Source organism: Mercenaria mercenaria, chromosome 9 (assembly GCF_021730395.1).
Source record: "Mercenaria mercenaria strain notata chromosome 9, MADL_Memer_1, whole genome shotgun sequence".
NCBI classification, from domain to species: domain Eukaryota; kingdom Metazoa; phylum Mollusca; class Bivalvia; order Venerida; family Veneridae; genus Mercenaria; species Mercenaria mercenaria.
The window spans coordinates 73,539,429-73,565,859 of NC_069369.1; the positions used below are offsets into that span (position 1 = coordinate 73,539,429).

Consider the following 26,431-nt stretch of genomic DNA (forward strand, 5'->3'; position numbering starts at 1 on the left):
CACCGAAAAAGTGTATAATTAATATCTACATATGCTGGCCAAATATGGTTTTGATGCACGGGTGGGAACAATGTTGCATAAAGCAAAACACTTTTTATATCTATATAACAGGGTACGTAATTCTATGTAGAACAAAAATCACCGTTTTATGAAACAAATATTGAAAATTTGACTTTAAGAAATAATCTCAAATATGTATTTTGATGACATATGTAATTAAATACTTATTTCTTAGTGGTTTATTTTTCACTCTTGGAGTAGGCAAATCCATATAGAAAGTGTCCGAAGTCCTTTACATTTCTCATGTCATAATTAAACTTTGGTGCCACAATTATAGCAAATAGTCCCACTTTCGTTGATTTTCCACACCTGCATAGAGCCTGAGAGCTTAATACATATACTGGATTTTGTATTCTTTGTGAGATATCAGCTGTATTTCAGAAGTGTTTTTATTTTTGGATTTAACGTCGCACCGACACATGATAGGTCATATGGCGACTTTCCAGCTTTAATGGTGGAGGAAGACCCCAGGTGCCCCTCCGTGCATTATTTCATCATGAGCGGGCACCTGGGTAGAACCACCGACCTTCTGTAAGCCAGCTGGATGGCTTCCTCACATGAAGAATTCAACGCCCCGAGTGAGGCTCGAACCAACATCGATGAGGGGCAAGTGATCAGCTGAGTTTCAGACAGAAAGTTTATAGGTATATTATGGTACTAAAAATTCCAAACTGCTTCATTAACAAGAAAATCAAATCTCACCAATGATGGATGATCTATCACTCTGGAAGCCTACAAGATGATAAGATATTCTTAAAATCATGAAGATAATTTCTATAAAACAATAAGTTCAATGTCAACACAATAATACAGTTACCAAGACTAAAACAATAAAGAAGTTGAGATTTGTAAAAGGACCTGAATAAGAATATTTCATTACGTACATTTATGAGTACATTTTTCATAAAGATTATAATTTAGAAGTTTGTGTATGAATACATATTTTGAATTCTGAACCTTCCTAATAGACCAGCACACAATATCTGCAAAAAAATGAACCATTAAAGACTCCCTGATCTGACATGAGATGATTTTGAAAAACAACCATCTTCACCTCACTTTTTCTGACTCAGTGGTAAGATTGTACAATTATAAAAAAAACCCACTGTGGTTGTCTGAAAACCTAGACTCTCAAATGTAATGAATGCAAAACATCCTACCTTTATATGTCTGACACCAGCATTTTCAGCCATTTTCATATGACTAGATGTTTCATACATGTAAACACTTCTCTGAAAACATATAAAAGAGTTGTTTTTAAAAGATATTTCATCAAGTCTCAAAACAATTATTAAGGTTGAAAAAATACCCGCAGCATGGCAGTATGTTTCAGATGCACAATGGGTAAGTAAACAATTGTATCTTTTTTAAAAACAAGTGATTCAGTAAAACACTCTGTAAGTAACCTTCTCTATTAAGTGTCCACTTGTCTCAAGCAGCCACCTCTGCTTTTTTCCCATTTTTATGCTTTCAGAACAAATTAACATGTTTTAAGCAAAAACCTGTCTTAAGAGACCACTTTTGTCCTTCCCTCTGACTGCTTAATACAGGTTTGACTGTATTTTGATAAGTTTCAGAAATTGCAAAATATTCAAGGGGACTTAACCCTTTCCATGCTAAATTTCTATAATAAACTTGTCCATCTTTCAATTTGGACAGTACCATTAATTGTTTAAAGGGGTGCACACCAAAACGATACTGACTGAATAGCGAACAGTGCAGGTCATGATTAGACTGCATGGATGTGCAAGTTGATCATGACCTACACTGGTCACAAAGGCAGAAACAATCATGTCCAGCATGAAAAGGGTTAAATAAGGTCTATTGTCTAACAATACTTTTTTTTTCAAATTAGCAGTATCCCTGCGGAGTATGTATGGAATCATCAAAAAACATCACAAACTACATACAATACGATTTGGCATTATTTTATTTACAACATTTTTCACATACCGTATCTGATACAGGAATAATTTAAATAACTTACGTTAAAAGATATGTCAGTGGAACTTTAATATTTATCAATATTTTTGCTTCAGTCTTTATGAAGTGGCTTAGAAGCCATCTGAATGTTTATTTGAAATGAACAATGAAAAGATGGAGAATGAAAAGATAGAGCATAAAACTTACCCTTGAATGTAAGTTAAGACAATGCCTTTGTTGTAGAAATGCAAGACTTCCTGGTTTTGGTGGTGCCATATAGCCCCCTGCTTGCTTTGGATCAACAATGTGATACACATAGACTGGACAGGCAGTAAACTGTAATAAAACAAGAGCTGTCGGAGGACAGCAACGCTCGACTATTTAACAGCCTTGTCGCTTGAATGAGTAAGAAAGTCGAAAAAGGGGCATAATTTAGTAAAAAAGTAAAATAGGGTTATGGAACCTGCATAGTGCTTATCAGCTCATGACAGTGGACAAGTGTATGAAGTTTCAATCCATTCCCATTAGTGGGTACTGATACCAGCTTACATATAAGAATTTAACCCAAAAACTCCTAAGTTGAAAAAGGGGCATAATTTTGAAAAATGCAAAGTTGAGTTATTGACCCTTTGCACTGCATGTCATATCATGACAGTGAACTAGTGTGTGAAGTTTCAATCCTTTCCCATTAGTGGATACTGAGATACCAGCTTACATACAAAAACTTAACCAAAAATTTCTATGTTGAAAAAGGGGCATAATTTTGTGAAAAGGCAAAATAGAGTTATGGAACCTGTGCAATGTAAGTCAGATTATCACAGTAAATAAGTGTGTGAAGTTTCAATCCATTCCCACAAGTGGTTACTGAGATACCAGCTTACATACAAAACCTTAACCAAAAATTTCTAAGTAAAAAAAGGGGCATAATTTTGTAAAAAAGCAAAACAGAGTTATGGAACCTGTGCAATGTAAGTCAGTTTATCACAGTGAATAAGTGTGTGAAGTTTCAATCCATTCCCACAAGTGGTTGCTGAGATACCAGCTTACATACAAAAACTTAACCAAATCGGGACGTGGACGCGGACGCGGACCTTTCCCATTAGTGGATACTGAGATACAGCTTACATACAAAAACTTAACCAAAAATTTCTATGTTGAAAAAGGGGCATAATTTTGTGAAAAGGCAAAATAGAGTTATAGAACCTGTGCAATGTAAGTCAGATTATCACAGTAAATAAGTGTGTGAAGTTTCAATCCATTCCCACAAGTGGTTACTGAGATACCAGCTTACATACAAAACCTTAACCAAAAATTTCTAAGTCAAAAAAGGGGCATAATTTTGTAAAAAAGCAAAACAGAGTTATGGAACCTGTGCAATGTAAGTCAGTTTATCACAGTGAATAAGTGTGTGAAGTTTCAATCCATTCCCACAAGTGGTTGCTGAGATACCAGCTTACATACAAAAACTTAACCAAATCGGGACGCGGACGTGGACGCGGACGCCGACGCATGGGCGAGTCCAATAGCTCTACTATTCTATGAATAGTCGAGCTAAAAATCATATGTATCATGGAACAGGACTGGGTCTTTTACTTGAAGGGCAAGGGGCCTGAATCTCATATTTGGTGGGAAACCTAGTTATTTATTTTGGCAAACATGAATAAAAGTTCTAATGTGTAGACTGTTTTAAGGGAGAACTGTATGATAGGAAAGAAATTGTTAGAGGGGCAGAAGGGTGAGGCCTTTAACTGGTTCCTATTGTAAAAGGAAAACAAATCTCTTTGGGTTAAGTATGTGCTTTGTTTTTTACTTCAGTAACCACATTATTAAGACCATTCATTCTCTTTTTATAAAGAAACTTTTTCATCAAAACAAACAAAACTAGGGCTGCTTTTGGGAAAAGCACATGCCTCCCACAACTGCCTCATCATCTAAATAGTAGATATGGGTCAACCATGCACCTAGACCTCAACTGCCTTATCAGACTTTGAGTGCTTTACAAAAAACAGGTTTCAAAGGCCATAATTCCGAAGTGCCTGGGCAGATTTGGCTAGTTATCGAACTTAGCCGAGGCTTATTGGCAACATACTTTGTTAAAGTTTGGTGAAGATCGGATGAGGAATATTTGACTTGGAGTGCAGACAAGCTTGGTGACAGACTGACAGACGGACACACACCCACAGACAGGAGTAAATCAATATGTCTCCCACACCACTGTGTGGTAGGAGAGATAACAGGATGCTAGAAGATAGTCAATTAAAGCTTGCAAATTAAAAGCAACTATTACAATTAATGAAGTCTAATTATCACACAGTATCTTGCATATTCAAGTGTAAGTACTAATTGATGAAAAAATATTTGCAAATACAACATGAAAAATATTGTGGTTGTTATATCAAGCTAATTTATGCTTGTACAACTGATACGTTTGTTTTGTAAGATTTAACATCGCTCCAACATTTAGGACATATGGCGACTTTCGAGTCTTGACAGTGGAGTAAGACCCCAGATACCCCTCTGTGTATTACTTCATCACAGGCAGGCACCTGGGTAGAACTGACCTTCTGTAAGCCCGCTTGATGGCTTCCACACATGAAGAATTTAACACCCTGAGTGAGGCTCGAAACCAACATTGGTGAGGGGCAAGTGATTTCAAGTCTGCGGCTTTATCCACCTGGCCAAGTGAGCCCCTGCAAGTGATATGTATCTCTATCTTTTACTTGTCTCCACTTAGGTTAAATGTATCATCATTTGTTTTACAGGACTGGCATTGCATATAAAAGTTAAAATAGTGTTCTTTATGAAATAAAATGTGTTACCTGGTTGGTCAAGCATGTCATGGCATCATCAATGTCCTTTTGTTGTTGAGCTTTTGTTTTTTCACCTGTAACACAAATAAAAATTGTTGCAGAAAAATTAATACTTAACTTAGAATAACAGAAGACTCTGGGTCCAGCCTCCTTTGTATCCTGCACTATCCTTCAGCTAAAAAAACTGTCTTCTGGAAAATCCACCCTTAATGATTGCTAGAGTAAGCAATACATTGGGTAGAATGAATTCCTAGTTTAAACGCAAGTATTCAAACACTACCACCATATACTGATGATATAAAGTACATGTAGTACTTAAACTCTGACCAATTTCCATAAAAACACTATCACTGTATAGTACCAGTAAATAATGCATTGGTTGTAAACTGACTTTTTCATAGAAATGCCATAAATTCTATCAACCACATATTCTGTGGACATATCAGACATTCTATTTACCTCTTTTTCCAAGGAAATGTCAGATGATTAAAATCGGTTGACATAAATTCTTTTTTAATATATCATAAATGTTTGAAGTTTGAGGAATAATTACAGTGCAATGTAAACATATGCAAGTGGCATATTCTTAAACTGTCTATTTGATATCAACAAGCAATGATGACTCTACATCACCCATCTGACTCAAATGGTTACATGCTGTTTATTCTAACTGGAGTATAGTCCAGTTAAAAAAGGATCAATATTGGATTTTACTTCTTTGTAATTTCTGTATACCAGATATCATATGTAATTTATATCACCCTCAGTACAAATGTTAATATTCAAATTTTAACCCGAACAGTAAACAAATAATCTCAAATATATAATTTCATAAAAGCAGTACCAGTATGTATCTGAGAACCGTCACATATCACTATGATCCTTCCACAATGATTAACACTGGTCCACAATTCAAATGCCTTTGACAATTTAGACATTCTATGGTTGTTGGTTGTCACTCCACATATCACCTCCCATTGAACAAATATAACTGGAACCTCAAACTGGAGAGAAAGGAATTGTTATCATAATAAGTTCAATCCAGGAGTCGAAGCTTTCATTACAAGCTGAAACAAATGTTGAACAACATTCATATCGTTTCATGACTCTAGGTCAAACACTTTTTGAGGTTTCTGCAACACAAACTTAAAGGCTTTTTATGCATATTTTTGACTAAGTCATCGGTCGTAATGCTGGTCCTACCAAGTGACATCCAATGCAAAACCCAAGGTACTGAATAAAATACTTTTTAAATTTCATGACTTAAGGTCAAATAATTTTTGAGACATATTTGACAAAAACTATAAGGTTCTTTTTGCATATTTTTAATAAAGACAAGCATTGTAACCCTAGTCTTCCTGAGTAAAAACCAAAACAAAACTCTTGGTGCACAATGTCAAAAGTCTGACAGATATTCCTCTAATGTTTGATGACTCTAGGTCAAATATTTTTATAGACATGCATGATACACTCTACTTAAAACTTGAATCATCTTCAGTCATACCAGTAACCAACTCACTTTGTACACAGATTTTGTGTATATGCCCACACATTTTTCCAAGACTGTGCACTCTTCCAATTCACTCGGTTTTTCAACTGAAATTAATAAAACCAACTAATTTTTCCAGACTTAGAACAAAGCTGGAAGAAGAACTGTCAACTGAAAAAGAGTATTCCTCTAACTTACAAGTTACTACAGAGGAAGCATAAATGGGGCACACACGATGAAATAGAACATGAACTGTGCGAAAAAATTGCAGTAAGACTGGAAATAGGGACAAAACATTCTATACAGACTGTTCTTAGTACAAAGGGTTTGCAAATCAACATCTAATCCAGTATAGTTTTCGGTGAAAAATGTTCATTGTCAAGATTTGTATTGGCAAATGTCATAACTGCTTCAGATATTGTTTCTAATAATTTGGCTACAAATTGTCTGTGATTCCTACCTATTCCATGTCTGTACTGTATGTCACTATCGGAATCCTTGCTGAACCACTTAGTTAAGCGTGCATCATTGAGGGGAATCTCAGACCTGCTGCAATCTTCTGTCTCACACAGACTCAACTCTGTCGCTAATCTCAGTTCCCGAGTCCAAAACAACTGCTCACAGCCATACTTTGGTAGAACACTGAGGACTGCCACTGACATACTGTCACACTTAAAAGGAAGAAAGATGAATGAGATAAGACAGTCCTAAATGAACAAAACTGACAAACTAATTTTTTGATACTGTCATATTGTCCTCAAAACATTTGAGCTCTTTTAATTTGATTGTCCTAGTTTTCTGTCTTGTTGACACGTATGTGTTTGGCAACAGATTACAGGTGCCACTGGACATTCATTTTTGTTGAGTAGGGATTACAAACATACAAGTTTATTATAAGTTACATCAGATGAGAAGTCCTTTTGTCTTTATGATGCACTGTTGTAATGAAGATCAGTCTAAATTTGTGTTTCAAAACGTCGATAGTTTAATGTCATTTATATGTCTATTATGAAATAAATATTATTCTAACATGGCCCGATTTGATTTCCAGTTAAACAAAGAAGAAAATCAAGCTCTGTATATTCTGCGATAAACAACGGTTGACAAGCGAGAGCATTATGACGTCCGAAACATTACTCCTCACGTAAATAAAGTCCAGCATAATATTTATTAAAATATATCAATGAGCATGTCAGAATGAAAACAATCAAGGCCTTCTTGTGATTTATCATCTAATTTACCACGGTTCCTAGTTCTGGTGCTTCAGTATTCAACCACGAGGGCTTGTGGTTCAATTCCTACGCATCTGAACTCTGAACCGTGGTAAATCAGACGATAAACCACTTGAAGGCCTTCATTATTTGTTAAATAAATTGTATTACCAACTGCATGTAACTATATCAGAAAATTTAGTCAATAATATCGACGTGTTGGGACAAGATTCCTATATTTCGAAAAAGGACCCTTCAAAATTTCAACCCAAGGGTCATTGGATTCTTCGGCTTTCAGGTCTAGTGGAACCCCTGACACACATGAATTCACATTCAAAGTTTAGTGCATGTTTGTGTAGTAATATTAGAATTACACTGCATATGATTATGACATTGATTTTACAAGTATACACATTCTGTTTAAATATGATATGGACCATTCAGAAATGAAGATACTAGAATGTTAACTTCATGATAAGGCATTTTTGATAATTCAAGGGCACATAACTCTTGACTTACATTTCCAGTCTAGCCCATTAATTAATTTTAAAGAAGTTCCTATAAATGTAAGAAGTCTGTGTAAATATGAAATGGACTGGTGACACTATGATGGTGTTAGTGTGTAAACATAGTGAAATACAGCATTTTTAATTCCAAAGGTTCATAACTGCACCAATAATTATTCAACCAAATAACCTATAAAATATGCACAACTTCTACACACATTAACCTTCAACTACATCCTTTCACCAAACTAAAACAAGTATTATCCAAAAAAAAACAATGAACCTTTTTCTGTAGCAATTTTATATATGACAGTCTGGTCTTCTTCAACTCATTTACATCCAGTATAGCAATTTTCTTTCCCTGAAATACAATATTTTAATTATATGAAAAAGAACAGAGGTAGACAAACTTGGTATTAATAAATTTCATTCTAAAACAGCTCTTTAACCTTTAGATTGCTAGCGACAACTGACTTTGCCATTGCAACCAGTGCAGACCAATATCAGCCTGCACAGATGTGCAGGCTGATCATGGTCTGCACTGTTCACTATTCAATCAGTAAATTTTCAGTGAACACCCCTTTGAATAATAAACAGTAAAGCCCAAATTGAAAGATATACCAGTCCATTTTAGAACTTTAACTTCGATGAAGAGTTGTTACCATTTCCCTTCCTTTCAGATGATGCAGCCAACTCAATCTAATTTTCGAGTTCCACATATTGAAGGTGCAATATAACTCTTTGACAAAACCTTAAATCTGTATCTCTTTATTATACCAAGGAAGTATATAAATCTATCATTTTTTCAGATTCTTTTAAATCTTTAAACTATAATTATACCTACAAGAAGATACAAAACCTTTGGAGACTTTAGAGTAAACGTGCCTGTAGGACACAGGGTGTGCCCTCACTGATACATTAATTTTGTCACAAATATGGGACAATAATTCAAATGTTTGCAGTCTTAATGGGATATAGCCTCAACAAACATTTTATATAAAGGATTCATTACTTTAGGCCATATACTTTTTTAACAATAGGCATCAGAAACAAAAAATCCACTATTTTGGCTATTTCAAGGGACATAATAAGCACTAAGATTTTCAAGAAGTGTGCAAGGTCACATCATGATAAAGACTCATGCAAGGCTTCATGAATTTATATCAATGACAAATACTTTTTGCACTAGGCATGTCATTAGATGAAAATGTGCATTTTTGACTGTTTCAGGGGCAGTAACTTTAAAAATAGGGGGTAGAGCCAGACGAAAAATAAAAGTTGCACAAGTTAATATCATGATAAAGACTTGTGCAAGTTTTCATCAATTTATATAAAATAATTTTTGAGCTAGGCACGTCACAAGGTGAAAATGTGTTTTTTTTTTAAATATTTCAGCAACCATAACTCTGGAAATAGGGGACAGAGCCAGAGGAAAAATAGGAGGTGCTCAAGCTCATATCAAGATAAAGACTCATGCAAGGTTTCATCAATTTATCTTAATTCTGAGCTAAGCGCATCACCAATACTTCAGACAGATGGACACACACATGCACAATACCAAATCTATTTACCCCCACCATCATTCATTATATGCCACCTGCCACCTTAAGCAAGTTATTTAGGTGTGAAGTGTAAACATTGCTTTTTTCATTATATCTCTCATGAACAGACCTCAATTAAACTGAGCCTGCCATAATTTTTGCTTGGCAATGATTACATTTAATCTCAGGACTACACATTACTTAAAAGTATACACTTATCTACTATCATATGTTCTTAACTTAGGGATTAGGAATGATTTCAACTGCCATATTCTATAGAAACAAACCTCTTTGAGAATTCCTAATATCTGTAAACAAATGTCCCGGAATCCAAGAGATGGATCTGTTGCAAACATTTTTGCAGGCTGTAGGGCTTCATGTGTTCTCCTAAGTTCCCTCATATAGAATGTGTATTTCCCCTATAAATAATAAAATTATTGTTACAAGTATTTGGATGACCAACAGCAGCAAAGAGAAGTCAATTATTTGTTGACACACTGCTTCATCATTGTCTCAAACACATTCTGACAACTTAAAATAAAACCAAAGTGCTACATGTACTAAAAATATAGGATAACCAGGACAATGTCATAACTTAATTTTTTTAAAGGTCAAGGCTGTCTTCATGATGTTTATGCTGATAAGTTTCTTGATCCACATGACCATCACACTGATTATTCTTACATGGGGCTTATGCAATTTTTTTTCATTTGCACAAATCACTGATCATTTTTGTTGCAGATATGACTAAACATAGATAGATATCTTTATTGCCTCCTCATAGGAAGAGTATATCAGAATACAATATACATAGCATTATATACAAAAACAGAACACATACTGACAAAGTATGTAGCAAGAAATTACATTACATACATAATGACAATTTCTATTATATTAGACAAATTATTTAAAAAAAACAAAAAAAACAAAAAAAAAACTAGAGCTGCTTTTGAGAAAAAGGAATGTCTCCCACAACTGCCTAATCATCTAAATAGCAAGTCAGTCTTCATATACTGTTTACTCACTACAGTTCAAGGGCCGCAACTTCAAAATGCCTGGACCGATTTGGCTCATTATCGAACTTGTCCTAGGTCTTATGGTCAAACACATTTTGTTCAAGTTTGGTGAAGATCAGATGAGAAATGTTTGACTTAAGTGCGGACAAGAGCAAAAAGGCTGATTATTCGTTAATTCAAGGGCCATAACTCCAAAATGCCTGAACCAATTTGGCTAGTTATCGAACTTGGCCAAGGTCTTATGGTCAAACACATTTTGTTAAAGTTTGGTGAAGATCAGATGAGAAATGTTCGACTTTGAGTGCAGACAAGAGTAAAAAGGCCGTTTTTTCAGTAATTCAAGGGCCGTAACTTCAAAATGCCTGGACTGATTTGGCTACTTATCGAACCTGGCCAAGGTCTTATGGTCAAGTTTGGTGAAGATCAGATGACAAATGTTTGACTTGAGTGCGGACAAGCTTTGTGACGGACAGACAGACAGACAGACACACACACACTGGAGTAAATCAATATGTCTCCCACACCACTGTGTGGTGGGAGACATAACAAGCTATCATAGTTTTCAAAGGATTATTGCGATGTCTTGTGTCCTACAACTTGCCGAAACGAAACACAAGTTTGATAGGGAATGACAAAGGAAATGGCAGAAAATTCTCAATGTAACATAAGTGTTGTACACGAATCTCATATATATTATGTATATGAGATTCGTGTACAACACTTATGTTGAGTATCCACACTGTTGGAGACAGTTACTATCAATGTACTTAAATCCATTTTTGTTTAATATATTTAAAGGAGGTGATCAGTCCATTACATGTACACAAACCAGAATGCTTTACTGACTATTTGTAAACATTTTATTGATGCTGTGTTGGACAAAAAGCTAGACATTCCAGATAACATACATGAAACAATTGTTTATCTGGCTGCAACTGTATCAGGTCAGTATATAGCTTAAGCCAAATTTATTAAGAAGTGTTGACCAAAGTTGCTCTCTGCTGGCGCTGTTTACCGAACAAAAAAGCAAAAGATGTTTTACAGAAACTTGCATATACTTCAATAAGGTTCTGTCAGTAGCAGATAAATACCACTGCATACAAATGTTATTACGACATATGTCGTGAATTTGTAAAAAGTTTTGTAGACTAGATCTATTACTTGACTCTATGTGCTAAACAAATTCATGCTGAAAAATGATTTGTATATTACTTTTGACCATTCTCTTCCATGTATATTTCGATGGAAAAATACCCGTTGTAACAAAAGTATTTAAAACTGACATCAGATTATATTTCTTACACAAACGACAAATATCTGATATGAATCCCATAATCATGCTAGGTTTGTTTAAATATGCTATAAAGCGGTTTATAAACAATTTTTATAACTGACTGCGAGTGTAATACCGGTATACACAATTGAGTAGGAGTGAGATGGGGCTGTCACGGGGTCTAGGACTACAAAGATACTAATTTCAGGATACAAAAGTTTAGAGAACCAACAATCAAAGACAATCATTCCTTTAACACGGCTACTAAACGCTAGCGCCACCACCAAATTGTGGTGATAAAGAAAAGAGCTATCGGCATTTCCGTGGTGCAGCTATCGCCCGTTTCTACTTGTAAACATGTGCGTAAAATTTATATTTTATCTTATATTTTTATTGATAGAACTTTTTTTCGAAAATCGGAGAATGTAGTTACGTGTAACAACACTTTTACTAGAGGTTGGCTGTAATTTCATTAAAATACTATGCAAATTGTGATGCCAGGAGCTTTTCTCCCGAATTTGACAGTGGCATATTTTCATATCGGCCAGTATTCGAACACCATTCCGATGATAAGACACACTGTAAGAACATACAGGCCTCCTAGCAGGCCTCAACAAAAATAAAGGTTTTTATAAAGGCTCCAATCTATGGAAATAAAGGCCTTATAGTGTAAAATATTAAAAAATATAGAGTAAATTTAAGGCTATTTTTGTCGGAATTCTCGTTGAAAACACATAATATATATAGGTATTTACTAAAAACATCTACATGTATGTGGTCTGGTGAACACAACAGCATTCTGAAAAACTCAAGATGAAAGATACACAAGCAGTATCCTAATAACAAACACTTAAAAGAGGGGAAGAAATACAGTAGTATAACCATTACTTGCTTTAAACTGGCACGGCAAGCTGTCTGAACAAAAATATAGGTTTTGAGTGAATGGCCATTTTAAAGGTTTTTTCAGAAGATTTAAAGGTTTTAAAGGTTTGCTCTGAAATTAAAGGTTTTTAAAGGTTTTAAAGGTTTCACTAGGAGGCCTGTAACATACTTGCGCATGCAAATGGTGTAGAAATGAATTACACGTATTCCCATACACCAAAGAATTACGAAAAACGCAGTAAAAAATTAAAACACAACTATTTTTGAAAGTGGTGGTGCTATCATTCAAGTGGTGGCGCTATACAGTAGTGGTGGCGCTACTGTATATGATTAGTGGCTGATATATTCAATTTTAATATATGAAAATGTCTGACCACAAGCCACGGAAATTTCTACAATAATCGATGTTATCAACCTATCCCACACTACACCCAAATTACGTTACTCAACAAAATACATATAGTAACCTCTACATGATCGCAAAATAATCTACATGTATATGGAATCAGATTGTACAGTAAGCTCTATTGATTCATCATATTTAATCGATTGGAATTGAAAATGTACTGTACTCACTTTTCAGAAAGAATTGTGAAAGTAAGGTCTTTTGTTTACAATGACATGCAAACGACGTATAAAAACAAAGGGAAGTAACTTTCAGAATCTTAATATAACAAATAAATTCTACGCTATCTTCAGATTATTTCCTGGACATAAATCTTTGTTTGAAATAAAAGTATTGCTACTATTTTTCATGACCTGAATTTAAAGTACACTTACGTTTGTATTTAAGTAGAATATTTAAAGATTAAAAATAATTCTACATTAACATTTTAAACAAAGGAAAATATTTACTTTGACTACAAGAGTCCCAAGGATCTGTGATTATTTTGTTCTTTTTTATTCTTGGATAGAGAATGTTTCATAAAGGTAAATAAACTATGATCGTGTTTTTTCTTTCTTTAATAACATAATTCCTTGCAGGAAAATTATCAGTTATAAAATGTTGGGGTTTGTTTTGTTCCGGATGCGTCAGCAGTTCGTATTATTGAATGCCGTAACAGCGCCACCACTACTGTATAGCGCCATCACTAGAGTTATATCGCCACCACTTTTAAAAATCCTGGTATATTTCTTCTAACCCGAGATTCTATTATTCATGGTGTGTGCGTATAAAGTTATTTATCATTTCTACACCATTTGCATGCGCAGGTATGTTCTTACAGTGAGTCCGTTCATCGGAATGGTGTTCGAATACCGGCTGATATGAAAATGTGCCACTGTCAGATTCGGGAGAAAAGCTGCTGATACCACAATTTGCATATTATTTTAATGAAATCACAGCCAACCTCTAGTAAAAGTGCTGTTACACGGAACTACATTCTCCGATTTTTGAAAAAAAGTTCTATCAATAAAAATATAAGATAAAATACACATTTTACTCATATATATATATCAGCCACTAATCATACACAACAGCGCCACCACTACTGTATAGCGCCACCACTTGAATGATAGCGCCACCACTTTAAAAAATAGTTGTGTTTTAATTTTTTACTGCGTTTTTCGTAATTCTTTGGTGTATGGGAATACGTGTAATTCATTTCTACACCATTTGCATGCGCAGGTATGTTCTTACAGTGTGTCTTATCATCGGAATGGTGTTCGAATACTGGCCGATATGAAAATATGCCACTGTCAAATTCGGGAGAAAAGCTCCTGGCATCACAATTTGCATAGTATTTTAATGAAATTACAGCCAACCTCTAGTAAAAGTGTTGTTACACGTAACTACATTCTCCGATTGTTGAAAAAGTTCTATCAATAAAAATATAAGATAAAATATAAATTTTACTCACATGTTTACAAGTAGAAACGGGCGATAGCTGCACCACGGAAATGTCGATAGCTCTTATCTTTATCACCACAATTTGGATGTGGCGCTAGCGTTTAGTAGCCGTGTTTAACTGATCATGTAGACTTCAAAACATTTGAAAACTTCAAAATTTAGATCAGTTTTGATCATTTCACGTATGGCTCTTAACTGAATAAATATTTTTTCTGATTTGTTCAAATTGCGTGAGAAAATTTAATATGTGTGTGAGAGCGTGATTCGGGCTTGAAATGTATGACTCTTATGCCCAACGTGTGAGACTTGACAGGCTTGCAGTACTGATTAATTGACAACCTGATAGCAAGTCACCTTTTGATTTACCAAGAACTTCACCTGTAGGATACATGTACCTGTAGGATGATTCTTGGCTCTGGTGGAAGGGTTAAAGCCCTTTATAAGCCCCTCTTCTTATAAATGGAATTGCTGCTGTACAGCTAAATTTGTTTCATCACAGTTTATATTATTAAAATGGTGACAGATCTGCTTATATTGACATTATAGCTGTAAAAGCAGTTTACAGCCCAGTGTTTTAGTGTCTTATTTTGTATGGAGTTTCTCCCTGCCAGTGCTTATAACCTTATTTTGAAGCCATTTGCAGTTTTAGCATCTACAACATACTGTGGTAATTCATTCCATGGTTTGATAACACAATGAAAAAACTGGTTCAGGCAAAACTTTGTTCTAGAACAAATGGCATTTCAAATTTTAGGTTATGACCTCTTGTTGAAGAAGAGTACATGAAAGGACAGTCATCAATTCCTTTCACGATTTTAAAAACCTTTATAAAGTCACCTCAGACCTCTACTCTGCGATGAGAAAGACTGTGTAATTTCAATTTTTTCAACTGGTCTGTATATGTAAAGTCTTTCAAAGATTGCGCAAGATTTGTTGCTCTCTTTTGAAGTCTTTCTAGACTGTCTATGTCCTTAAGTAAAAATGGGTGCCAGACAATATTTGCAAATTCAATATCTCAGGGCGAATCAATGCAGTGTACAACTTCATGACTGTGTATTCAACAGTAATTTCAAAACACTTGCTGATGATCGGGCTGTAGGGCTGTAACGAGTATCCGAGTGCTCGGATAGTCAACGAATTCAACCAAAAGTTCGAGTACAGATATTCGTCATAGTCAAGATCGTTGGATCGCGATCTTTTTCATTAATACATGCAGTATGTAAAATTCTATCAATAAAACTAAATTAAAGCCACATTAAGGTAATAGGCCCATAATAGAGTACCTCCTTTATGATGAGTATTCAATTTCTACCATAAACCTACTTTGACTGCAATTTTCATGGGGGCGTAGGTTCAAGCCCCACTGGGACCAAAATTTGTTTTCCTTATTTTCCTTTTTTTCTTGTAAGTTTTTACTTCTTTCAAGACTTGTTATTGATTTATTGTACAAAAGTGGAAAAAATCATTTGATAAGCGATTTCTTGCTGTTCAAAGTGAATTTACTTCTGAAACAGAAGGGGTAGAGTTAGACATCTTTAAAAATACTGAGTTACATGCGGTAAAAGTTCTCTATTTTGCCTTCATTCTTTAGATTACATATTGTGGAAGAAATGTAGGTAGGTTTTACTTCTGCCCCAAGGTTATTTTTGAATGAAGTGAGCAAAATTCAAAACAGACCCACAGGATTTGACCTTAATTTTTCAATGTTGGAGTTAGAATTCTGTCTCATTAAATCCGTTTACTCGAGGCACCCTAGAAATAATGATACTGACGGTTTTTATTTTAAGTTTTATAATTGTTTACCAATAGTTTGATGTTTCTTTCATAAAAAATAATGGTATAATGAATTCTCTGCAAACGTTTTGGATAAAGGTCACCACTTTGAAATTTGTCTCTACTTGAGCTTGAGAAAATACCATAAATTACACAAAATTTATAAAAAACGGCACGGTAAAAGTTTTAAAAATTTGCAATTAAGTGCGAAGCACGGTCAACTGTAAGAATATACCCAGCAAATGCCATTTTTTAAACATTACTATTAGGGGCCTTATACCTTAAACGTCTTCAATGAATTTCCTTGGCTTGCACATATGACGATTACGCATTGCAGGTTCTAAACCGGATGTAAACAAATGTTTTAGGTAGAGTTAGCGTCGGTCTTATTTTTGAACAAAAATTAATATGAAATCTGCCAAAATAGTGAATAAACATGTATCATTTAAGTAATAAAATTTAGTAAAAAGTTTAATACGAAATTTTTTTCCTACAAATAAATTTTTCTAATCAAAAATTGGGAAACTGTTACTAAATATTGTGATATTAATGAGCGACGTCTAGTCGATCTAATCCGACGTATACAGTTTGTTTTATATTGTGACGGTTAAGGTAACTTGACAGGGAAAACCAAGATGGCGTCACGAAATTAGGGTTGGTCACATTATTTACTCTTATAGACGATATGCTGCTACAGGGGTCTAAAGATGAATTTTAATTATTTAACACACACATAAACACTTGTGAAAATGCATTTAACTTATAAAAACATATAATCAAATGTTCTGAAACTCACCATGAAATCTAGTCAATTTTTGTGTGCATTTTGCAGAAAAGTTATGTATCCAAACTGAAAAAAATTTATATCCTCATATCTTAGAATGTGTCCTTCAGGTGCTCCACCTATGAACAAAAGAACTTATCCACTGAGTTTTATGCTATTTGCTCTGGAATTTCATCAGTGAATTATAAATTTCTATATTTTACACCCTAAAAAGTTGAAACCTGCTTGCAGTATGAGGGTCGTTAAAAAAATTCAAAGCACATGTAAGTTTACTTTGTATTTATTTCTGAGACTTTACATCCTCACATATTAAGAGTTTTGAGTGATGTGTTCATTTCTTAGTAATTCTACATTGTTTGTATTTAAATTTTATAAAACGTTTACAATTTTTTCAACCTGTGTCCTAGTTCAAATGTGTTTGCTACTGTTTGAATAACCCTCAATGTCAAAACTTTACTGACTTGCATGGAAATGTCATGGAAAGTGTGGATCTTAGGCCATACTAAATTAATGTATGTTTAATGTAATTGATAAAGTACATTTTCTTGATTTTCTGTTGCCTCCAAAAAATACAGAGACAGTTTAGATATGGATTTTTTTCATTTGAACATGAAAGTGTAATAAAATGTAATGTAATATACCCAAAAATCAGCTATGTTTAGGTTCATTTTCCATTCATAGGACTGGGTGAGTTTTACAATAAACATATTTTTGAAATTGCATAGCCCCTTGTTACTGAATTTATTTGCAATAAAATATTGAAATTTATAATTTACTGATGAAATTCCAGAGCAAATAGCATAAAACTCAGTGGATAAGTTCTTTTGTTCATAGGTGGAGCACCTGAAAGACACATTCAAAGATATGAGGATATAATTTTTTTTCAGTTTGGATACACAACTTTTCTGCAAAATGCGCACAAAATTGACTAGTTTTCATGGTGAGTTTCAGAACATTTGATTTTATAATTTTATAAATTAAATGCATTTTTACAATTGTTTATGTGTGTGTTAAATGATTAAAATGCATTTTTAGACCTCTGTAGCAGCATATTGTCTATAGGGATAAATAATGTGACCAACCCTAATTTCATGACGCCATCTTGGTTGTTCATGTCAAGTTACCTTAAACTGTTGTGGTGGCTGCAAAAGTCAGAAATTAAAAAGCAGCCATTCAGCGACAGTAAGCTTGTCTAGACCGACGTCATATCGTTCATCTGCAGACTGCAAGAATGGCTGAACATTACAGAAGTACACCCGCGAAACCTGACTTAAATTGATGAGCAAAACATTTAACATAAATCAAAACTATTTAACTCAGCACTATGAGAACTGCAAAGTTTAGATTCCATAAAGAAAACGGTACTTATATAACAGGCTTCATTTATAAATTATAAAAAAACCATATGGTGATTTTACTTCTAAAATTTGTTTGGAAGAGTCAGCATAAGTTCTGCGCTGAAAACAGATTGTAAATCATCGAATTATTTGACAAATGTAACCAGTGTTTACATTTTGCATCGCGAAAACATATGATTAAGTAAATTTCCTGAACTATTTTAATATATATTTGAAGTTATTTTTCAAGAAAATATGTATACGGCTATTAGATATAATAAATGATTATAATTGTATTGATCTTTTGTAATTTTACCGCAAAATCCGGGCCATGAAGTATGATCACTTCGTTTTTGTCCATCTTTATTACACCGCTTAAAACAACCAAAACACAGTAAATAAGAGAACCTGTAAGATGATCTATGAATCTGTTTTCATAAACACATATGATTATATACAGCCCCAAAAATATTGAAGTCAGCTTGAGAATACTACTAAATTCTGATTTTCTACAATTTTTTTTTTGTGAATGGTTTAAGCAAAATCACGTTTTCAAAGTCCGTGCAAAAAGAGCGCAGAATTTTAAAGAAAAGAAAACTCATTATAGAGATCTAGTAGCGTATTTCCATGTTCGCCGCAATGTAAGACTACGTTTCAGAACGAGTAGCAATCATGCACTTCGGAATAAATTTGTTTTATTTAGCATGCAATCTTGGAATTGTAATATCTGCCTGCAGGTTCGAAAACTAAAGATTCGTCAATTCGTACTCGAAAATACTCGAATCTTTTCTGAAACAGGCTAACAGTAGCAATAAGTTTGCTTTATGTTCTACTGTGTAAAAACTAATAATCTTTAGATAGCCATAATACATAGCCACACCCCTGGTATTAATTTCTTATTTTCTAGGGGTAACCGCCTCGGTAGTCTAAATAATGAGACCTCGGGTAGACCGATTTTACATTTTGATATTTTACGTTGTCTACCTAGAGGTCTCAACCAGAAACAATCAAAACTGTGGTGGAAACTGTGGTCGATTGAAATTACGATTTTATCAGTAGTCACGATCTTTCTTTAGCCCTAACAGCTTACCTGTTGTTTTCCTGCTCACCTACCAGTAAGGCAGCACTATAAAGTTGGGCATTGTGCTCACTGCTACAAGTAGACACCGTCGTTCATATGACTGAAAAATTGTTGAGAAAGACGTTAAACCAGAACCCACACACACATATTTTCTAGGGCCTTTATTTTTTTTATTCTTTGGTTTTCGAACCGCCAGGATGACACATGGTCGTAGGAGGAGGAAAAGTGTCTAGGGGTACGGATCCGTACCTCTAGCATACATGTGATCTCTGCGCGGGAGGGTCAAAATCCCGATTTTTTCACCTTGCCTCCCGTCTCCCGACCAAAACCATAATTCTCCCGCTTTTCAAAAAAAAAAAAAAAAATCAGTATTATGACTGTGTTGATAATTACCGAGGAGTGCCAAACATGTTTTCTTCCAATGTTTACCAAATTAATTTGCTAATAAAATCGGACTTATTTCATTGAAAAATGGATGAAAACACTCACTCACTGATTTGATAACATCAATCTACATTATTTTGGTAAGGGTAAATACATGTTGATGCATTTCTGTTTTCTGTTTTTCACGTCAAAATCATTAATGATCAGTATTTTTATACGAAAGTGGGTGGAGTAAGGAATTTACATAATATTTATGAGTTGTGTTCAGGTCACAATAGCCTAAATAGTTTTCCTTATATATTCTATATAAAACTGACCTTTTTCAAAGAGCTACCAAACATAGCTAGACCCATTTCAGAGAACAAATCCTTACCTCATTTTAAAGAGTTATGATAAAACTGATATAAAATGAAGAGAAAAGTAGGGGGTCATGTATCTTCTAAGAGAGATTTCTCTGGTCACATTTACTTACTGTAAACTGACATCAAAATCACACTGCTGTGACCTGGAAGTACTACTCGTACTAAAATTGAGCTTGACTTCACCAAATACAACCTGCTCTCCCATTTTTCCTACCAAAATGTCAACAATACATCCACAATGAAATTTAAACGAAAACTAGCCTCAATTTAGACCTCTGTTGCCATGCCAAGTGAAAAATTAGTGTTCAAATACCTGGCAGCCATTACGCGACTAGACCAGATGGCTCCCACGCTGGTTCCTTTAGTTTAGTTAGGCCTATAAGAAAAACTGTTTTTCTGTAATAGCCTCAATTTCATTTGTATAGTACCAGTAACACATCTGCATGAAAAATACCAAGTTTCAGCTTCATTAAATCAGTTTTCCAGGTTTTATGGCATTTTCAGTAACACAGGTCCCTGCGCCAATTTTCCTTCAAAACTGATGTCGCGACATAATTTTTAACCAGTTCTTCTAGCCAGAGCTGGTTTTTGCCCTATTTCATAAATTTTCACCATAATTTGCAAGCAAATTACACATTAACACTTTGAAATATATCAAATGTCCCCTCTGAAAGGTATATATGGGCATAATTTAGAGTGCAAATTTGCATTTTTTTAAAAAATACCCCCAAAACAGTGAAAATGTGATTTTTTGGGTTTTTATCAATTTTTGCAGCAAAATTTCAATGAAATGTTCATTTTTAACCAAAATCTGACCAAACTAGTTCATTTATATCAATATCTGGACAAATCTTAATTTTTGCCCACATTTTCTTATAGGTCACAATAGCCTAAATAGTTTTCCTTATATATTCTATATAAAACTGACCTTTTTCAAAGAGCTACCAAACATAGCTAGACCCATTTCAGAGAACAAATCCTTACCTCATTTTAAAGAGTTATGATAAAACTGATATAAAATGAAGAGAAAAGTAGGGGGTCATGTATCTTCTAAGAGAGATTTCTCTGGTCACATTTACTTACTGTAAACTGACATCAAAATCACACTGCTGTGACCTGGAAGTACTACTCATCAGCATGCCCATTCACGCACTGCAGTACGTGAATCACGTACAAAATATCAAATGCACGCATATAAATCACTTGTTGGGGGTACATGCACGCAGAGATTCGAACTCCAGTTCAGCTGCAAAATCGCTGTTTATTTCATCGCGCACTTGCCAGTTGTTTGGTATGGTCTAAAACGCAGATCCGGTCCACGAACCTTATAATTTCGTTTCCGTCACCGAATTCTCGGCGTAATTGTCAGTTGTATAGAGGGGTTTGGTAAATGTTTTAGTCGGACGTCACACGGGTCGTGTGCAAAAAAAGAATGGATACGAAACGCAAAAAGGCATTTTAGCTTTAATAAACTCAGCAAAAGGTTAACAGTATTTTATTTTTTTTTCGATATTTAACTGCAATTTTGATACACATTGCATATCTGTAATAGTTTGGGCATTTATTATTGATGGACGAATTTTACCAGTCTTCAGTTGACTGTATGTTATTCGGACGAATCGTTTTTCCGTTCACGAAATTGGGAATACATGAACCTTGCTGAAAACTTATTTATATTTAGTATAATATAGGGAGGGGTCTTTTGATTCAGAATTTCCTATCTTAATTTTGGGAAAACATTTTTTTTCTAAAATTATCTCGTCTGTTATACCCCACCCATGAGAGTTCTGTATGAAAAAAAAACAACAACAAAAAACAAAAAAAAAACATGTAATATACAAATTTCAGTAGTTAAATAGAAAATTTTCAGATCTGCCATGTAGTGTACCCCCAAATTTTGAAGTGTACCCCTATTTTGCAAAAGCAGGGGGTACATGTACCCTCAACTTTAAAAATGAGTGGGCATGCTGACTCATACTAAAATTGAGCTTGACTTCACCAAATACAACCTGCTCTCCCATTTTTCCTACCAAAATGTCAACAATACATTCACAATGAAATTTAAACGAAAACTAGCCTCAATTTAGACCTCTGTTGCCATGCCAAGTGAAAAATTAGTGTTCAAATACCTGGCAGCCATTACGCGACTAGACCAGATGGCTCCCACGCTGGTTCCTTTAGTTTAGTTAGGCCTTCATACCAATTTAGAGCTTCGTTTTTTTCAGTCTTCGAGTAGAATAATGTTAATGCATGTTCACCACCATTTCAGACCTTAATTGAGACTTTGATTCTACAAATTTAATCTGTTAAGAAAGTTTAAAGTTAGAACAAGAGGGAGCTTCTGTAAGACAGCATGCTCGACTTTTCTCAGTGATTGACTCTGAATTTAAAGCTTTGCCAGTAAAAGGGGCAATTAAAGCTTTGCCCGTAAAGGGGGCATAATAGTCAATAGCTTTGAATGTAACAGAGATACTAGACATTATATAAAACTTTTAACAAAAAAATGTAAGTTAAAAAGTGGCATAACTCTGTCAAAGTTCTAATCAAGAGTTATGAGGATTGTTTCTTCTGGTGTAGACTTACGCGTGTGGCCTAAAATGTTGGATTTTGTCTCTAAATTTTGTGTCCGCGCGCTTAATTTTTGTCGATAAAAAAACTCCAGTTTTGAGACCCCAACTCCAGCTGAAAAATGGCAAACCTCCAGTTTTGGGATTCTGAACTTATCACATGTATGCCTCTAGACAAGCCTGTTACGGGTTTTCTAGGGGTACGGACCTCCTTTTTGTCAAGCATGCTTGCGGAAGCAAATACATAGTTGTCAAAATGGCTGTTCGGTGTATGACAGTGCGTGCATCTGTCCGTACGGATTTGTTTGTCCGGACCATAACTTTGTTTATATCACTTGTTTATATTTGACATGAATGTTAACCTCAGTGAGACGGAGTGTCATGCGCAAACCCCAGGTTCCTATCTCAAAGGTCAAGGTCACACTTGGAGGTCAAAGGTCAGATTCAATAATGACTTTGTCCAGAGTATTTCTTCTTCTTGCATGGAGGGATTTTGATATAACAAGTGTCTTGCGCAAGAATCAGGTCCCTAGGTCTAAGGTCAAGGTCACACTTAAGAGGTCAAAAGATACATGTAAGAATGACAACTTTGTCCGGAGCATTTCTTCTTCATGCAAGGAGGGATTTTGATGTAACTTGTCACACATGTTCACCACCATGGGAGGGAGTGTCATGCGCAAGAACCAGGTCCTTAGGTGTGAGGTCAAGGTCACAGAGGTCAAAGGTCAGATATAAGAATGACTGGAGCATTTCTTTTTCATGCATAGAGGGATTTTGATGTAACTTGGCACAATTGTTCACCATCATGTGACGGAGTGTCGTGCGCAAGAACCTAGAATTATTTGTTGTTACTATAAATAGCTTATATTGTAACTTTTTTTATTACTGGTCGTAGGGAAAAATCTTTCAAGACCATTCATTCTGTAGTACAACATGCATGTTACATCCAATTTTGAGGTGTATTTTGACCTATCTCTACTGGTAAGGATTTTTGTGTGGACTTAGAATATTTTTTTTTTAAGATTTACTTCCCTTTGTTGTTACTACAAATAACTTATATTGTAACTTTTTGCGATCTTTTTTTTATTTGGCATAAATGTTTGCCTCAATGAGACAGAGTGCCGCGTGCAACTCTCAGTCCTTTTGACAGCTGACGGGCTCGACATGTTGCCCGTGGGCATCTAGTTTAGAGATTTAGGGTTATTTACATCTTAAATATTGTTGAAAATGAAATAACAAATAAGACTTTAACCATTGTTCACTTAAAACTTGGATTAAAATGATTTACAGATAACAGCATTCACCCGATTGTTTACCTTCTTCAAAACCTAAATAACCGAGGAACTCCAAATGAATACACTGCTCCGTGCCGATTAGTTTATTGTAAAACAAACTGTTGATAACAGATTGAGTGAATCTAACTGTTGAATAAATTATAATATTTGACATTCAGCAGAAAAAAAGTCATAATAATATGCACCTATTTATTTTGTTATTTAAGATTTAATGATAATCAGCACGGAACTGATTGTTTAATAATCAATAACCAACATTAAGTACCGGTAAAAGAAACTTTTTGTGAAAATGTCCCTTGTATCTCGTTACTGCTACCAAATGTGTGGAAAACATAAATATCCTAAGGGTTAATTATCATTAAAAATAGGTTGTTTTTTTTTCACAAGATGTTTAACATTATTTTTAAATTTTTTTTTTTTTTAATCTTTATATCTTTTTTTTTTCTGCCAGTTCGAATCCTCGTGATTTATTTGGTTTCCGCTTTTATTTACGTTTTGAAGGACAATGTAACAAAAATGAAATTGACCCTTAATCTCTAGTAAAACGGAGGTCCGTACCCCTAGAAAACCCCTAACAGTCTTGTCTAGAGGTACGGATCTGTACCCCTAGACACTTCCAAAAAAATAAAATAAAAAAACAAAATCAGACTTTATTTTCTCCGTAGGAAACAGACCTTTGAAAGGAATATGGGTGAATTCTGCATAACATCACACAGGCTGCATGTTACAATCTTCTTTCCCTTATTTGATGCTTTTTACTTTAAAAATATCTGTGACCTTGCTTATATTTGATTAAAAATGAGACCTTGGGGCTTGTCATAGCTGCTTGAGAAAAAAATTTGTCTTTGTATTTCTCTAAAATTCCATTAATATACAGCTGGGCATTTAGCTGTAACATTTTTAGCTCGACTATTCGAAGAATAGGGGAGCTATCATACTCGCCCCAGCGTCGGCGTGAGCGTCACACAAATGTTAAAGTTTGCGTACCACCCCAAATATTTTCAAAGTCCATTGAGATATTGCTTTCATATTTTGCATGCTTGTTTACCGTCATGACCCCAGTCTGTAAAAAGGAGGAGGCAACTCTATCAAGCATTTTGACTGAATTATGGCCCCTTTTCAACTTAGAATAATGTTAAAATTTGCGTACCACCCCAAATATTTTCAAAGTCCATTGAGATATTGCTTTCATATTTTGCATACTTGTTTACCATCATGACCCCAGTCTGTAAAAAGGAAGAGGCAACTCTATCAAGCATTTTGACTGAATTATGGCCCCTTTTCGACTTAGAATAAATGTTAAAGTTTGCGTACCACTCCAAATATTTTCAAAGTCCATTGAGGTATTGCTTTCATATTTTGCATACTTGTTTACGATCATGACCCCAGTCTGTAAAAAGGAGGAGGCAACTCTATCCAGCATTTTGACTGAATTATGGCCCCTTTTCGACTTGGAATAAAGGTTAAAGTTTGCATACCACCCCAAATATTTTCAAAGTCCATTGAGATATTGCTTTCATATTTTGCAACTTGTTTACCATCATGACCCCAGTCTGTTAAAAAGGAGGAGGCAACTCTATCAAGCATTTTGACTGAATTATGGCCCCTTTTGACTTAGAATAAATGTTAAAGTTTTGCATACCACCCCAATATTTTCAAAGTCCATTGAGGTATTGCTTTCATATTTTGCATACTTGTTTACGATCATGACCCCAGTCTGTAAAAAGGAGGAGGCAACTCTATCCAGCATTTTGACTGAATTATGGCCCCTTTACGACTTAGAATAAATGTTAAAGTTTGCGTACCACCCCAAATATTTTCAAAGTCCATTGAGATATTGCTTTCATATTTTGCATACTTGTTTACCATCATGACCCCAGTCTGTAAAAAGGAGGAGGCAACTCTATCAAGCATTTTGACTGAATTATGGCCCCTTTTCGACTAAGAATAAATGTTAAAAGTTTGCGTACCACCCCAAATATTTTCAAAGTCCATTGAGATATTGCTTTCATATTTTGCATACTTGTTAACCATCATGACCCCAGTCTGTAAAAAGGAGGAGGCAACTCTATCAAGCATTTTGACTGAATTATGGCCCCTTTTCGACTTAGAATATGCCTATTGTAATGTTAAAAGTTTTACTCATTGCTTATATTATACTATCAAGCACTGAGAATAGTCGAGCACGCTGTCCACTGACAGCTCTTGTTCTTGAAAGGACTATACTATATACATAAAAACTGCATATTCTCACATACTAAATGAGTGGAGACATAGCAGTCATG

General features: G+C 34.7%; 2 protein-coding genes across 2 annotated transcripts in view; one reads left to right on the top strand and one right to left on the bottom strand.

The window, feature by feature from the left end:
• Nucleotides 1-18,833, bottom strand: part of LOC123547465 (uncharacterized) — a 29,685-nt gene extending 10,852 nt beyond the window's left edge. The window contains exons 1-10 of the mRNA XM_045334596.2: nt 18,774-18,833; nt 9,828-9,959; nt 8,283-8,360; nt 6,743-6,953; nt 6,313-6,389; nt 5,638-5,797; nt 4,803-4,867; nt 2,191-2,319; nt 1,221-1,292; nt 763-792 (exon numbers count right to left, since the gene is read on the bottom strand). Of these exons, the coding sequence (XP_045190531.2) occupies nt 763-792; nt 1,221-1,292; nt 2,191-2,319; nt 4,803-4,867; nt 5,638-5,797; nt 6,313-6,389; nt 6,743-6,953; nt 8,283-8,360; nt 9,828-9,959; nt 18,774-18,818 (999 nt within the window). The 5' untranslated portion in view covers nt 18,819-18,833. The remainder of the gene's footprint in view (nt 1-762; nt 793-1,220; nt 1,293-2,190; nt 2,320-4,802; nt 4,868-5,637; nt 5,798-6,312; nt 6,390-6,742; nt 6,954-8,282; nt 8,361-9,827; nt 9,960-18,773) is intronic.
• A 183-nt stretch (nt 18,834-19,016) lies between these two features.
• Nucleotides 19,017-26,431, top strand: part of LOC128559331 (helicase POLQ-like) — a 54,808-nt gene continuing 47,393 nt past the window's right edge. The window contains exon 1 of the mRNA XM_053550648.1: nt 19,017-19,098. The gene's annotated coding sequence lies outside the window, so the exon portion shown is untranslated. The remainder of the gene's footprint in view (nt 19,099-26,431) is intronic.